Genomic DNA, 14308 nt, shown 5'->3' on the forward strand with positions numbered 1-14308 from the left:
ATATTATCATATTTTAATGACTGAACCCCATTCAAGTCTTTGCAAAGCAAGAGAAAAGAGAATGCATTTTTTGGAAATCCTGGGAATCTTTCCTTTCTGAAAAGAGAAGAGTTCTTTCCAATATTATACCTACTTGAATAGATCCACTAGAATAATCACAATGTCTTCAGCCACTGCCCGGTCTCCCTTGAGGGAGCTGATGGTGCTTGGTGTACCACACGTAACAATCACTGGAGGAGAGAGGGTAAGATAAGGACGGAAATACACAACAGTCTATATACAAACAGTAGGTCCATGATACATTTATGTTTTAAGATTAGCACCAATTCATCAATTACTGTCTTTTGCTTTTGTTTTGTTTGTTCGTTCGTTACAGGTGTAGTGTCAGAGTAAAATTGTATGAGATTTTAAAAAGAATCCTCTGGTCCATTCCCTTAATTTTTATCAATTTAAGGAGACTGGAAGCCAAGATGTCAAAAGGTTAAAAAACAAGTAGATGGCAGAGTTCTTATTTTCAACTTTATGAATCGATTCAGTGTTTATTCTATTTTACCAGATTGGAGTAGTTATGAAAACTGTTTTCATTGATAAGTGATCTGCACCTCACCAATTGTAAAGTGGTTGAAAAAGATACAGTCAAGGAAATCTGAGAATTTATGTAATGCTCCTAAGCAACTTCCTTTGAGCTTTGTTTGTAGTTTTTTAAATGTGGTACCATTACTCTTTTGCATACTTGGGTGGAGAGTCCATGGCCAGTGCTAGAAGCATATTAGTGGTCCTGCTTACCAGAAACAGTCCTCAGACTCGGTGCTATTCTTGAAAACATATGCAGTTTTCCAGGAATAATCTTTGAATGGCAAATTATTGGCCTTCCAAAAGTCAACCAAGAAGTACATCAGCTTCCTAGCTGGAGACATCAGCCTGGTTAAAGTCTCTTTGTAGTCACATGACAATCCAAAACTCCCAGCTGAAATCATGGGATAGTTCAAGTCTGTGTCAAGGCTAACCATAAGATGAGAAAGAAACCAATGTCAGGATTAACTTAAGTAGAACAAATATGATTCCTCTTTAACCTGTTTTCGCCTGTGGTTGGTTATAAATGGTAAGAATGAAATAGGGTCCTTCAAGTGGGTTTCTAACTTAAATAGGTGTCCCTCCCACACAGGGAAATTTTAGAACAACATTTATTGAGCATATGTTAAGCTTTAAGATACTCTGGGTATTTTCATGTTTATGTGGTGGTGTGGTTCCTTTGATTTATCCCTAAAACGAATTGTCATAACATCTAGGCTGGGACATATGCCTTTGGGGGAGTAGGGCTAAGAGAACAGACGATGGCCCCCACAACTACCATAGATGTCAGGGAGCCCAAAAGATATCCTCCATACTTTTCCATCTTTGCATTGCCTTACTTCTGGCTCTTCTACAGATTACTTTGAGATACACATCACCTGATAATTTTACAGTTTTCCTTCCCCGTTTAACACATGGATCTTCTTGTGGCTCCTGAAACATGTCAACTTTCTTCTCTATTAGAGCCTGGACATAAGCCAGAAATGCTGTTCCCCTTGCCTCTTTGCCTGGCTGAATCTTACTGATCCATTGAGTCCTGAATTAAATATCTCTTTATCCTTCAGAACTTTTCCTTGATTCCTGAAGTGGGAATGTGTTTCCTATCTGTCTTTTCCACAAGACTGCAATCTCCATGAAGACAGAGGTCATATTTGGCTTGTTCACCTCCATATCTCCAGTCCTGTGGAGTCATATGAAGACTTTTGATGTGCACTTGGTAAAGGAAGCAAAGCAACACATCCCTTCCATCTTGAGTGCTGCACTGAAGGGTTTCACTAGGTGTTCTGCTTGCATCTCAGACTCCCTGTGTCCATGGTCAAATTTATTTTTTATTTTTTTCTCAAAACTGCTCCTATCCTTATTACCTTATTTATTTTAGTGTTGTTTTTTTTTTTTGTCTACTTTCCATCCCTCACTCCAACAGTTATCAAATGTTATTGATTCTACCCTTTAGTATCTTTAAAGGCTATCCCTCCTTTCCATGTCAACTGTTTATATGCTAGTTCAGCCCTTTTCTCTCCAGCCCCCCAATGACTTTCCCCACCTGTCTCTCCTGTGTGCTCAGCCTATCCTGTATACCATTGGCACTTACTCTTCCCAAACTTGAGCTGCTTTGTATGGCACCTCCTTGCACAATCTTATTTGTTTCTGATACAAATCTAATTAAATACACTTCCCTCACTTGGAGCTCATGACCTCTCAAATATAGCCCTACTTATTTTTTCTAGTTTTATCTCTATTATCCCCCTGCTCATCTCTTGCACACCAGTTAACTACTGATGTGCACAAAATCTCTACACTTCTCTACTTCTTTGCTTTCACACATAATGCTCCCTCTGCCTGGTTGGGATGCTTATCCCTTCATTGCTACCCTTTAAAATTTCACCTGTTCTTTAACACTCAACTTATAGACTATCTTCTCCTTGAAATTCTTCCCCTCTTGAGCTTCGCTCTACCAACAAGTTGGGGCTCCTTCCTTCTGAGCACCCCACATCATCCTGTGTTTCTTCAATGGAGGGTATCACGCTCTGCCTTGTACTGGTCCCAGTGCTCCCGTCACCTTCTCTATTTCATCAGGTAGAGGCTGTGTTTTACTTAATGCTCTCCACTGCGACAAAGCCAAAATGCGTCTTTGCACATGGAAGGTCCTCAGAAATAGTGAATCAATTTTCCTACTTCTCCTTTCCTTCTGAGCACATTCTACAGCAAATCAATAAGTGGTCAGATAAGATGACAATTGGGAATGAGCACAAGGAAGAGTAAGAGTCCGTATCTGCCCGTGCTTTGATATGGAAGATGAGCTGAGAAAGTGTTTCTGTGGTGTGTCTGTGGCACATAGTGGGTCTGAACATCTGAGTGTGTTCGTAGAGCTGGTGGGAGGTGTCAGAAGCACACTTTGCGATAGAAATTTCAGAAATTTAATTTTACCTTCAGCATAATTTTCTCTATCTAGACAAAGGTGATCCTTGATTCAGGGGAAGACTGAACAGATGAAAGAAAGGCACGGAAGAGGGATTTTGATTTGGGGAAGATGTGATTTGGCACAAGAAAATGTTTTTGCCGTGATGAGAATTATGAGAATTGCACTGAGTGAAATGAATGGAAGGGATGAGGGGGATTTTCCCAAAGGCAGAGAAATATTTTTATTGTGGAATATATTGGAAACTTTACAAATTTCTTATTTTGTTTTTTAAAGATTTTATTTATTTATTTATTTTGAGAAAGAGAGTGAGTGAAAAGAGAAAAAGAGAGAAGGAGCAGGGGAGGGGCAGAAGGAGAGGGAGAAGCAGCCTCCCTGCTGAGCGGGCAGCCTAAAGTGGGCTGGATGCCAGGACTCCTGGGATTATAACCTGAGCTAAAGGCAGTCACTTACCTGACTGAGCTACACAGGCACCCTGGAAACTTTTTATTTTTTCCCTAAGCTGATAAGGGCACTGTGGAAGGTACTTTATTATGTTAACTATATAATCATCAGTGCTGTGAAATACCTTGCTACTTTCCTTTTTTCTAGGGCCTAAGGAATAGAACAGAGCCCTGCTAGTGCCCTGGGTGCTATACTTTTCCTGTGTCTTTCCATACACTCTGCTCATACTTTAGTGAAGATTTCCTTTTTTAAACTCCTCAAATTATCCAAGTTCATTATCTTCCCTGTCTCCTGCCAGGACTCTCACTTTTTACCTATACCATCTTGAGTCTCAGGCTCAGATGTTAGTAACTGGAGCTGAATAGCTACAGTTATTCACCCCACAGTAAGCAAAGGCAGAGCTACCTGGATAAGACAATGACACTTAGGGAGAAGTAGCAAAATACGAGGGTTCCAACACCTCTGACTGCATTGCCTCGACTAGACTGCTATTTGATAAATCGTTTAAATAGTGATATCATGCCCTGACTTCAACTTACAGTGGCATTACAATAACAACAGACCAAACTACTTACTACATCTGGAAGGTGGAATATGTACACGAGGGCCCCATGAGGACACAGCCCATTTGTTTGTTGTTCTGTAGGAAAAAAAACAAGAAAGACAAGAAAAACAAATCTCTAAAATGAAAACAATGAATAAATGGACAGGAAAGAAGGGCAAGAGGGGAAGGCACTCCAGAAGGTTTGAAAGAGGCCCTCCTGGGACACCTGGGTGGCTCAGTGGTTGAGCATCTGCCTTTGGCTCAGGTTGTGATCTCCGGGTCCTGGGATGGAGTCCTGCATTTGTCTCCCTGCAGGGAGCCTGCTTCTCCGTCTGCCTATGTCTCTGCCCCTCTCTGTGTCTCTTATGAATAAATAAATAAATAAAATCTTTAAAAAAAAGAAAGAAAGAAAGGGGACCTCCCAAGAAAGGAGCAACATACAGTGCCTTGGGCTGGGCCTCAGGCACTAAGGGAGAAAGAAGTCTGAGAAAGTGATGATGCTCCGAGTGGAAGAAGGACGTTTGGCCTAGAAGTGAACTTAGATTCTTCGTCCAGAGGAAGATTCAGGGTGCGGGGAGAAGGACTGACAAACTGTAACCCAAGCAGTGTCTGTGGGCCAAATAGTGGGAAGACTAGGTTTGGAGGTGCTTTGGAGGAAGAGGGCAAGTTGCAGTTTAAGGAAAGCTACAAAACAGAGCTAAAGAGAACAAAATGTAATGTGAACAGTGGGTGATCATAGAATGTGTCTGGTACTATTTCTCAAGAGGAATGTTATTAGGAACATTCCATCCTTGGCTTTGGAAAACCAAGGCCTACCTCCATCTGTAGAGGTTAAGGGACGAAGTATGTGCCTGGCATCATAAAGGGGAGCATAAACTCCCCATTCTCACTCCTGGCTCCCCCAAGGTTGAGACAGATCACTGTAATCAGCCACTCCTCCTGACATGAGCCGACCCCTCTGGTCAGGGTGATGCTATTGATCAAAGCTTCTGAACCATGGTTCTACACCCAGCGCTCTGCTTCTAGAAGAGCCCTGTCTTGGGTTTTTGTAGGAAAAAGGCTTCTTGCACAGTTACTTGCCTCTAGAGAGCCTGGAACATTCTTTCACTCCATAAAGCCTTGACTGGGGTTGGGAGTTGGGAGCAAGGAGGAGCAAGAATCTCTCCTTTCTCATTTCTACCTTCTAACATTACAGTTAACTACTTTAAAATTTAGGTTGCAGATTCAGCCCTTCAGCAATTAATCTGTGACCACATATAATGGTGATGACTCAAAACAGAGATCTCTAGTCTAAGGCCTTATCTCACGTACTTCCTGAGGGACATAAAAGAAGACCAGCTAAGGCCAACATTTAAATTTTTAACAAGTTTTGAAGACAACTTAAAACAAAATAATTCCCCTGTGAAACACTGATAGTGTACAAAGAGAACATAGAAGTTTCTCCCCACTTTCCCGGATTCCCAGAGGCCCCTCATCACTTGAGAAATATATGGAAATGAAGTCAGACTATCTTCTCTCCAAAACACTCAGCTCTGTAACTAGAGATGACATAAGAGATGTTCACGGACAGGTGCCAAGCAAGAAGTGTGAGCGATACCTAAACAGCATTTACTTACTGAAATTTCCCTGAGTAGGTCGATGCCTTCACAGGTGCTACTCCGGCAGTCACTTGATTTATAAATGACAGTATTTGAATAGATAAAGGTAGCATTCACAGTTACATTTTTGCCTGTTATCCAGAAATGAGGAAAAAGAGAACAGAGGTGTTATGTTTCAGTAGCTTGTAGTCATTAGATTTACTTTTTGCCAGTCAATGCAGGGAAAAAATGGATATTCATCTTCAGGCCTGGGAATATTTGAGTTCTGAGTTTACATTACTCCCTATCACTTCTTTTCTCTCTCTGTCTTTTTCTCTCTCAACAGCTTTATTGAGGTATAGTTTATCTGCCATAAACATCATCCATTTTAAGTGTATGATTTAGTGATTTTTAGCAAGTATATATATTTGTGCAACCATCTCACAGTCCAGTTTGACAACATTTTTATTGGGTTCATGGCTCTCCTCTTTTCACACTTGTAGTCTCAGCAAATTTCTTCTGCATGTCTGGAGAGTTAGGAAAGCAAAGATACACACATTATAACTGTTCTTTCATTTTCCCAAGATGCTGATTCTGTTTGCTGCCACCATGCATGCTGCCCCCCTGTGGTCTGCCCCCAAGCCACAGTGAACTGTGTCCATCAGAGTCCAGGATCTTTGGATAATGGATCATCTTCAGACAAAGGCAAGAGCATTGATGATAATATCCCTGAGTATTGCTAGATACTACATTCTGGAAGGGAATAAAAAGACAACACAACCATTTGACCAAGCTCTGTCTCTTACATTTTGTTTCCCTGCAATAAAAAATATTTAGGACAAATTTTAGATTCTTAAGCAGAGGCATCCTGCCAAGCCCTTACACAGGAAGTCTGGAAATTTCCATTGCTAGTCACGCTGCTGGTTGCAGTATAAGTGACTTTCTATGTGTTCTTGCACAAGCCATTTGAATTTCTCTAACTTGGTTCTCTTATATGTAAGATGGGATTAAAATAATAATTATTAAATGTCATAATTTTAATACCTTTGAAAGAGTAAAGCCTGTCAACAACAGGAGTTAATGTTCTTCTGAACATCCAAATAAAAATGTTTTTAAAGACAGAGAATGAAATAGTCTTTGCACTTCTACAGCCACCTCAGAGATGTGTCTATCAATTAGGGAGCATTTTACCTCTTGCCTCTTCTCAGGGAGGGAGGGTTAATTCAAGAACACTTATTCTCAGCCCCCAGGGGCTCCATCAGTCTTCCTTCAGCTTAGGTCATGATCTCAGGCTCCTGAGATGGAGTCCTGCATAGGGCTCCCTGCTCAGCAAGAGTCTGCTTCTCCCTCTGCCCCTCCCTCTTGCTTGTGATCTCTCTCTCTCTCATGCTCTCTCTCAAATAAATAAAATGTTTTTTAAAAGAACACTTATTCTGATACTTTGTTCAGTAAGGAATCTCAATAAGAGTTGGCAATAGGTCTAATCAAATAGGAGAGGCCAATTTGTAAGACTAGTCAGAGAAAATTAATAGAAGAGGTGGGGCCAGTGATATATATTTAATAACAATGAACACTTGAATGTAGTCCTGTGCCAGCCATAATACTAAACACTTTGTATCCTTTTTGTTATTTAGTTTTCATAACAATAGGGAGAATATAGGGTATACGAAGCCAGGAGAACAGTATGAGTCCGTCTGTGGGTGTCCCAGAAGAAAAGGAGAGTACATGTGGGGACTAGTGTTGGAGATGGTCTTAGAAAGCAGCAAGAGGAGTCAGGGAGTGATGAAAACAGGGCTTTGGGAAGATGGCCACACCAGCAGCTGTTAATATATAAGATAGGTCCTCTTCCTTCATCCCTATGACAGCTCTGCTCCCTTCTGCCACCATGAAGGGCACTGAAGATGACCCAGTTAAAAATCCTATGGTCCAGGTAGCCCATGGTGGAGAGGCACACAAAACCCAAGTATAAATCCTGCACAGGACCTAGAAGAAGGGGAGCCAACATCTATTAAGTATGACCTCAGGCAAGTGACTTCATCTCTGGGGCCCCAGTTCCTCATCCATTTATAGACAGAACAGACTGGATGATCTCTCTTACTATATGCTTAGCATTGGGCTATGAACTTTTTGCATGCATTATTTTAATCCTTAATCCTCCCCTGAATCCTATGAGGTTAATTAATATTTTATCTTCCTAACTTAAAAATGAGAAGATGGAGGTCTAGAGAGGTAGATTATCTTGCTTAGGGTTACACAGCTGAAGTTTTGAATCTAGGACCACCTGATTCTAGAACTGATATGCTGTAGAACAGCAGTTCACAAAGTGTGGGTCATGGAATCCAGAGGTACCTCGAGACTCTTTCAGGAGGGCGTGGAGGTCAAAGCTATTCTAAGTACATTAAGACATTCTTTGTTTTGTCCACTCTCCTCTCATGAGCATATAGTAGTTTTCCAGAGGCTTTTTAATATTAATTGTGTTATTACAACAGATTAAATGCAGGAGATATGAGAATCCAGCCATTCTCTATTAAGCCTGACATTAAAGATGTACAAAAATAAAAACTGATATTTTTCTCACCTATTTTTATTTTTTGGCTTGAGAAATACAGGTTTTCTTTAATAAGAAATTTTATTTATGTGAACAGATAAAGTGCTTATAGTTATTTTAAATTAATCAATAAACAAATTTTTAAAACATTTCTGAATCTTAATTTCCAATATAGTAAATGTCAATAAATTTAACTATATAAACAAAACTCTACAGAGCCTGCAATTATTCTTAAGAGTGTAAAGAGGTCTTGAGACTAAAAAGTTCGAGAGCCACTCCTGTAGAACGTATTGTATGTACTATGCTGCTGCCTCTCAACATTTTATGGTTATGTGAACTGTTTTTGCTTTTGTCTTTTAATTTGGTAGGGAAAAATCTCTTCTCTTTTATCTCCCCAAATCCCAGATGATTTCTCAAGAAAATACTGAAAAATATTCAGACAACATAATGACTTCAAATCAAAGCTTAACTTTTAAAATAAACAGTTCCCTCAAGTGCTGTTCCTTGTCTTTATCCTGCCTGCACCTCTACCCCACCACGATACCTCAGTCCTGGGAAGATAAGTGGCATAGTATAGAATATAGAGTAATCTCAGAACCCTTTCTCTCCGACTAGGGCTTTGAGGATGGGGTTGGACCAAAGTGAATCTGAGTACACATGCTGGAGTCTAGGAATGGGACCCCCTTGGCACATGAGATCGTTTGAAGGGTATGAACTAGATGTGCTTAGCCACGGACCATATGTTGATGTCCTTAGGCTGAAGGAATCTCTTTCTTCATGCTTTCCACCAAATTCTATCTATTCTTCAAAATCCACAGAGATATCCTAAGTACTAGGAAAAAAATATTGTTTTCTTCCATTTGGACATCACCTACATTTGAACTCTTCATTTTCTTCAATTTAGCCCTTAAATAGATTGTCTTAGAATTTCCCCCAAATAATAATGCTCAATATGTTTAGAAAATGAATCTATCTTTCCATTACAACCTGTACTTCTTGAATTTTCTATACATGAACATACATATAACAAGATGCATCACCATATACAAAAATTTGAGCATCATTGTATATTCTTTCATCCTCCACAGAATTCTCCACTCATTTTATCTGTTCAACTACTTCACCATTCATAACTCTATTTTGTAAATGAGATGAGTGGAACTTGGAATAAACAACTCAATAAAGTGTTTATAATTAAGCAGTGATAGATGGATCAGGAATTCAAATTCAGATTATATGAGTCCAGAGATCAAGATCTTAACACTCTAGTACACTGTTTATTTTATATCCTGGTAACTTGTTCAAGTAACAGCAGGAAGAGCACCACAGCAATAGCAACATTAACATTCTCAACAAAAAACAACAGTGACAAAAAACAAAAAACAAAAAACAAACAAACAACAGTGACAATAATAAAACAACTGCTACTTATTTCATTCTTACTATGTCTCAGTCTGTGTATTAGGTATTTTATATGAATTTCCTCATTTAATTCATACCATATCCACAGGAGGTAACTATTCCCTATCGTGATTTTATAAAGTAAGGGAATTGAGGCTCAGAAAACTTAAGTAATTTGCTCCAAGTCACTGGTGATAAAATGGTTAGATAAAAAGCTGGAATGTGAACCAAGATCTGTCTGATTCCAAATCTCTGCTTCTGTTAACCACAGTGTCTAACCACTGCCTTATTTTAATGAGAAAGTTAGTTCATGGTGGGTAAAGATCTTATAGTGACAATATGATATGCTTTTTGGAACCAGACAGATATGGGTTGGAATCTCATTTCCAATAGGCAACCTGTATGACTTCAGCAAAGTTATTAAACCTCCACCATGAAACTGTGTCAATAATGCCAATCTTACAGAGCTGTGATGACTAAAGAGATTAACTGTCTTACCTAGACATGACAGGTACTCAATAAACAAGGAAACCAAGGCTCAGAGAGGAAAATTGCTCATCCAGAGTCACAAAGAGAGTAAGCTATGGGACAGGGGCTCTAAACTAGGTCCTCAGATTTCAAATTAAAAGTTCTTTCTGTGATGTAAGACTCTTACAGTCTTGGTAAATAAGGAGATTTTATTAAATGGCCTTATAGTTCCATGATAGATCTAAATCAGATCCATCTATTTACAACTGATTTTGTCTCAGGTAAGATTGAAAAAATTTATATTGCACAGCAAAAGTTATTACACTATTTGACAATTTATGTTATTTATGACAACTTCTTAAAACACAAACATCCAGTCTAGGAACAGAAATGTATACCATGAGGCCTAAATACATTCTATACACTATGGACAGCCATTGGCAGAGGTACCAAACATATATATATATATATATACCTTGTGCTAGCATGGCAAGGAGACCATGAGCCTAATGAAACCATGAAGATTGGGCACTAGAAAAGAGCTGATTACCACAGAATTTTAAATAAAGAATATTAAGACATACCTTCTTTAGAACCATGAATAAACATTAAGTTGTATGGTATACACATTGACTCCGTAATTATACTTTTGGTGATCAAGTCTCAAGAATGAAAAAAAAAATATATGAATGCAATATATAGTAGTATTGTATTGTAGTATTTTAAAAGAATCATGAGAAATGAAAAACAATAGAAAATCATACAGTAGGGAGTAATTAGATGGTTTGGAAAAATACCTACTTTGAGGAATAGTATGTATCCACTCACATGATGTGAAGATTCACATGAAGATTGTGCAGCTATAGGAAAGTCACTTGCAGAATAATGTGAAACAAAATCAGAAGGATAGAAAATTGTTCCTGTTTCTGTACTATAGTGCTCCCAACCATGTTCTTAAAAACAAGAAACTGAGAGGCATATTAACCGACACTGGAAATATCCAGGTGCCTGAAAATGATCAGATGTGATTTTTTCTCTTTATATATTTTATCTCATGTTACAAAGTTTATTTTAATAATTAATAGATACAGTAAAAAACTGCAACACTGAATTTGGTTGCGAATTTATTTTATTATGTCTTATAATAGCAGAGATGTAAAGAGTGAACAGATGGATTAAAAATCTTAGAAAAAAAGAGTATCTGTATGAATTTAACTCTCTTAATTCATCTTCTTGACTAGTAACCCTGCAAAATCTCAGGTCCAGACCAAATATTGCCTCTGAGCAGCTGCAGAAGGAACATGATGCTTCCTTGAAACTGGACCATCAGTACAGTTTTGTCTGGGGAACTTTATCACTGTGAACATCTGGCATTCCCTGGGTTGGGGTCATTCCAAGAGCAGGGTGAATCACAACGGAGCACATTGCCGTAGGACTTAAATCTTTCTACATATCCGCTGCCTTGAAATAGAAAGGGACAAGCCCTTAGAGGAGAATAGATCATCAGGCAAAGAACTCAAGATCTTTGCTAAGCAACTCTTTGACCCCAGAGGTGGTACAAGGTAGGAGGTGAAATCTGTGACCATAGTCTTACCAGCATTAAGCAGACGTTGTCTCACTATTTCCACTCCCTCATTCACCGCTTCTTTCAAGTTATCCAAGGACTCTGGGAAGGCTGAGTTGTTCATCATCAGGACGCTGATCTCGTAACTGCCATTATTGCAATTCTGACTGATCTGGGAGGTCCAGTACATCACCCCTGGACGGAGGAGCAGTGACCACAAAGCTAAGCCCAATAGTATCATCTTCAGGACCTTGCTTACCTCAGAACCATACTCCTTGTGCTCACTTGTTTTATTCTGTGCCTTTAGGGAGGCAGGAACTCCTTCTAGACAGCCTCTAGCTGGGTCCCTTGGTGCACTCTTCCCCACGCTCCTTTCTGGTCATTCCCCACTGGTCACGTGGACCATGGAACACAGCCTGCCTGCCAGCAATTAGCAGCTACATTATGATAGGAGATAAACCAAAGTTCACTTTGCATGTTTGCTCACAGAAACACCAGAGTTATAAACAGGGAGATTACCTGGGCCTCACCCAATAAAAATACATCAATTTGTGACACATCACTGGGAAGACGGAAAAGGGGAAGAGAGAAATATAGTATATACATAAAAAGATTTGTAAAATGAAAAATAAAGGTCCTAGGGCTTATGGAAAGCACAAATATCATGGACGATTGGTGTTTAAGTTATACCTGCAATCTGGAACTGGATCCTTAATCAGGAAGAACTGTGTTTCAATCACCAGTCAGCAACTATTTATTGAGACTTGACTAGATCCTGGGTGTTAGCAAGGCACTAGGTATACAGCTATAAGTTGTGTGGATACATTAATACCTCTATGGGACATGCATTCTGGTGGTGAAGACACATATTAAATAAATAATTACGAATAAAATAAACTGTGAACAAAAAGTTCAGAGTGCTGTGAGACATATGGCAGATTAACATAACCAATTCTAGAAAGTAAAGGAAGCTTCCCTGAGAAAGAGTCCTTTAAGCTAAACCCTGAAGGATGAACAGGAGTTAGCTGAATGGAAAACGAAGGAGGGTATGGTAGTCAGGGGCACAGTGTGTGCAAAGACCCAGAAGTAGGAAGTGACATGGATGTTTGAGGATCTGAAAGAAACACAGCATGGTTGGAGTAGAGAGAGCTAGGAGTCTAGTGGCAATAAAGGCTGCCAATGGAGTAGAAGGCCATAGGGTTTCCCATAAGCCACTAAGGATTTGGAACTTCACCCTAAAAGTCAAGAAAGTAACATGAACAGATGAATTTTGTAAAGACCTCTTAGGCTACCATGGAAAGAATGACCTAGAGAGAGTGGGGACATGGAGCAAATTAGGACAGCGTTTCTGTGGTCCAAATGAGAGGTAAAGGGGGCCTGGATGAGGGCAGGGGCAGTAGAGAGGGGTTCAAGAGATATCTAACAGGTAATATAGATGAGACTTGATATTTAATGGATTTGGGCTATCAGAAAGAGGAAGGAGTCAAGAGTGGCCTCTGATATGCTCAGTTGGGTAGATGAGAAAGGTATTTACTAAGCTCTAGGATTCTGGAAGAGGATCAGGTTTAAAGGAAGAAGATCATGAGTTCTGTTTATGGATATGCTGATTTTAAGGAGCCCATGCAGATGTGGGAATAGCCTGGAGTTTTGGGAAGACGACCTGGCTCTAAATGAAGGTTTGGACCCAAAAATGTCATTATTTACATCATTGACTTGATGACCGCTGAAGGCAAAATTTATGTTTTAAAGTAAAAGACATCAACGAGATGGAGGGTTAGGAGGCCCTAGCTTTTATTCCTCCATGAAAACAACAAATTAACAGCTGCCCACTGATGAAAATAGCCCTGGGAAAGCTTTGGAGTACAATGAAAAAGCTGCAGCAACAGAATCCAAGTGGAGCCATAGGAAAACATAAGCATTATGTTTTCCAGTCTGGCACTGCTCCACACCAAGAGGGTTCCTCCCAGCCATGACCTCCCCCTTCGGGGAAAGGAGAGCAAGAAGACTCCATCAGCCCTTACCACCGGTATGAAAATACGCAGTTTTTGCCACCAAGGACCTCTATGGTCTTTGCCAACACTGACTCCAGCTGACAGAGCTGCCTGAGGTCCATGCTGCTATGTCTTCTTTGACAAGGAGCTACTGATGCACCCTCCTTGAGACTGGGGCTACTGCACCACCCTCCCCAGTGCCTTGGTGCCTGTACTCCAGAACCGAGCTCCAAGAGGGATCTCACTGACCAGGACTTTCCCTGTGTGGTAGAAGTAGAGCAGGAGAAGGCTGACAGCCCTTGCCATCCAGGACTACTGCAGACCTTGCTGCTTTGGTTTTGGTGCCAAGGATGCTTGCAGTCTTTACCACTGCTAACTTCAGCTGACAGAACTGCCCATTTTTAATGAGTACATGATATAAAAAGAAACACCTATTATAAGAACACAAAATGTAGGGACAAGGAGAGTAAAAGCACAAATTTTTTTTTGAAATTAAAATTAATAAATACAAAAAAAGAGAAAAAATAAAAGTAAGTTACTACAGAAAATCATCAAACAGCAAAGAAGAAAAAAAGAGTGGAAGAGAGGTACAAAATGGGAGTAAAACAACAGAAAACAATGAATAAAATGCAATAACAAATCCTCATATCAATAATTATTTATTTTGTTTGTTTCAAGTTTTTATTTAAATTCTATTAGTTAACATATAGTGTAATATTGGTTGCAGGAGTAGAATTTAGTGATCAATCACTTACATATAACACTCAGTGCTCATCACA

The 14308-nt window shown here is 39.6% G+C and overlaps 1 protein-coding gene across 1 annotated transcript in view; it reads right to left on the reverse strand.

Moving 5' to 3' along the window:
• Window positions 1–13651, reverse strand: part of GUCY2C (guanylate cyclase 2C) — a 70875-nt gene extending 57224 nt beyond the window's left edge. The window contains 6 exon segments of the mRNA XM_041736438.1: window positions 134–230; window positions 716–1002; window positions 4012–4076; window positions 5597–5709; window positions 11569–11909; window positions 13560–13651. Of these exon segments, the coding sequence (XP_041592372.1) occupies window positions 134–230; window positions 716–1002; window positions 4012–4076; window positions 5597–5709; window positions 11569–11909; window positions 13560–13651 (995 nt within the window).
• Between the last annotated feature and the right edge of the window lie 657 nt (window positions 13652–14308).

The sequence above is a fragment of the Vulpes lagopus genome, chromosome 21, assembly GCF_018345385.1.
Source record: "Vulpes lagopus strain Blue_001 chromosome 21, ASM1834538v1, whole genome shotgun sequence".
Lineage (NCBI taxonomy): Eukaryota > Metazoa > Chordata > Mammalia > Carnivora > Canidae > Vulpes > Vulpes lagopus.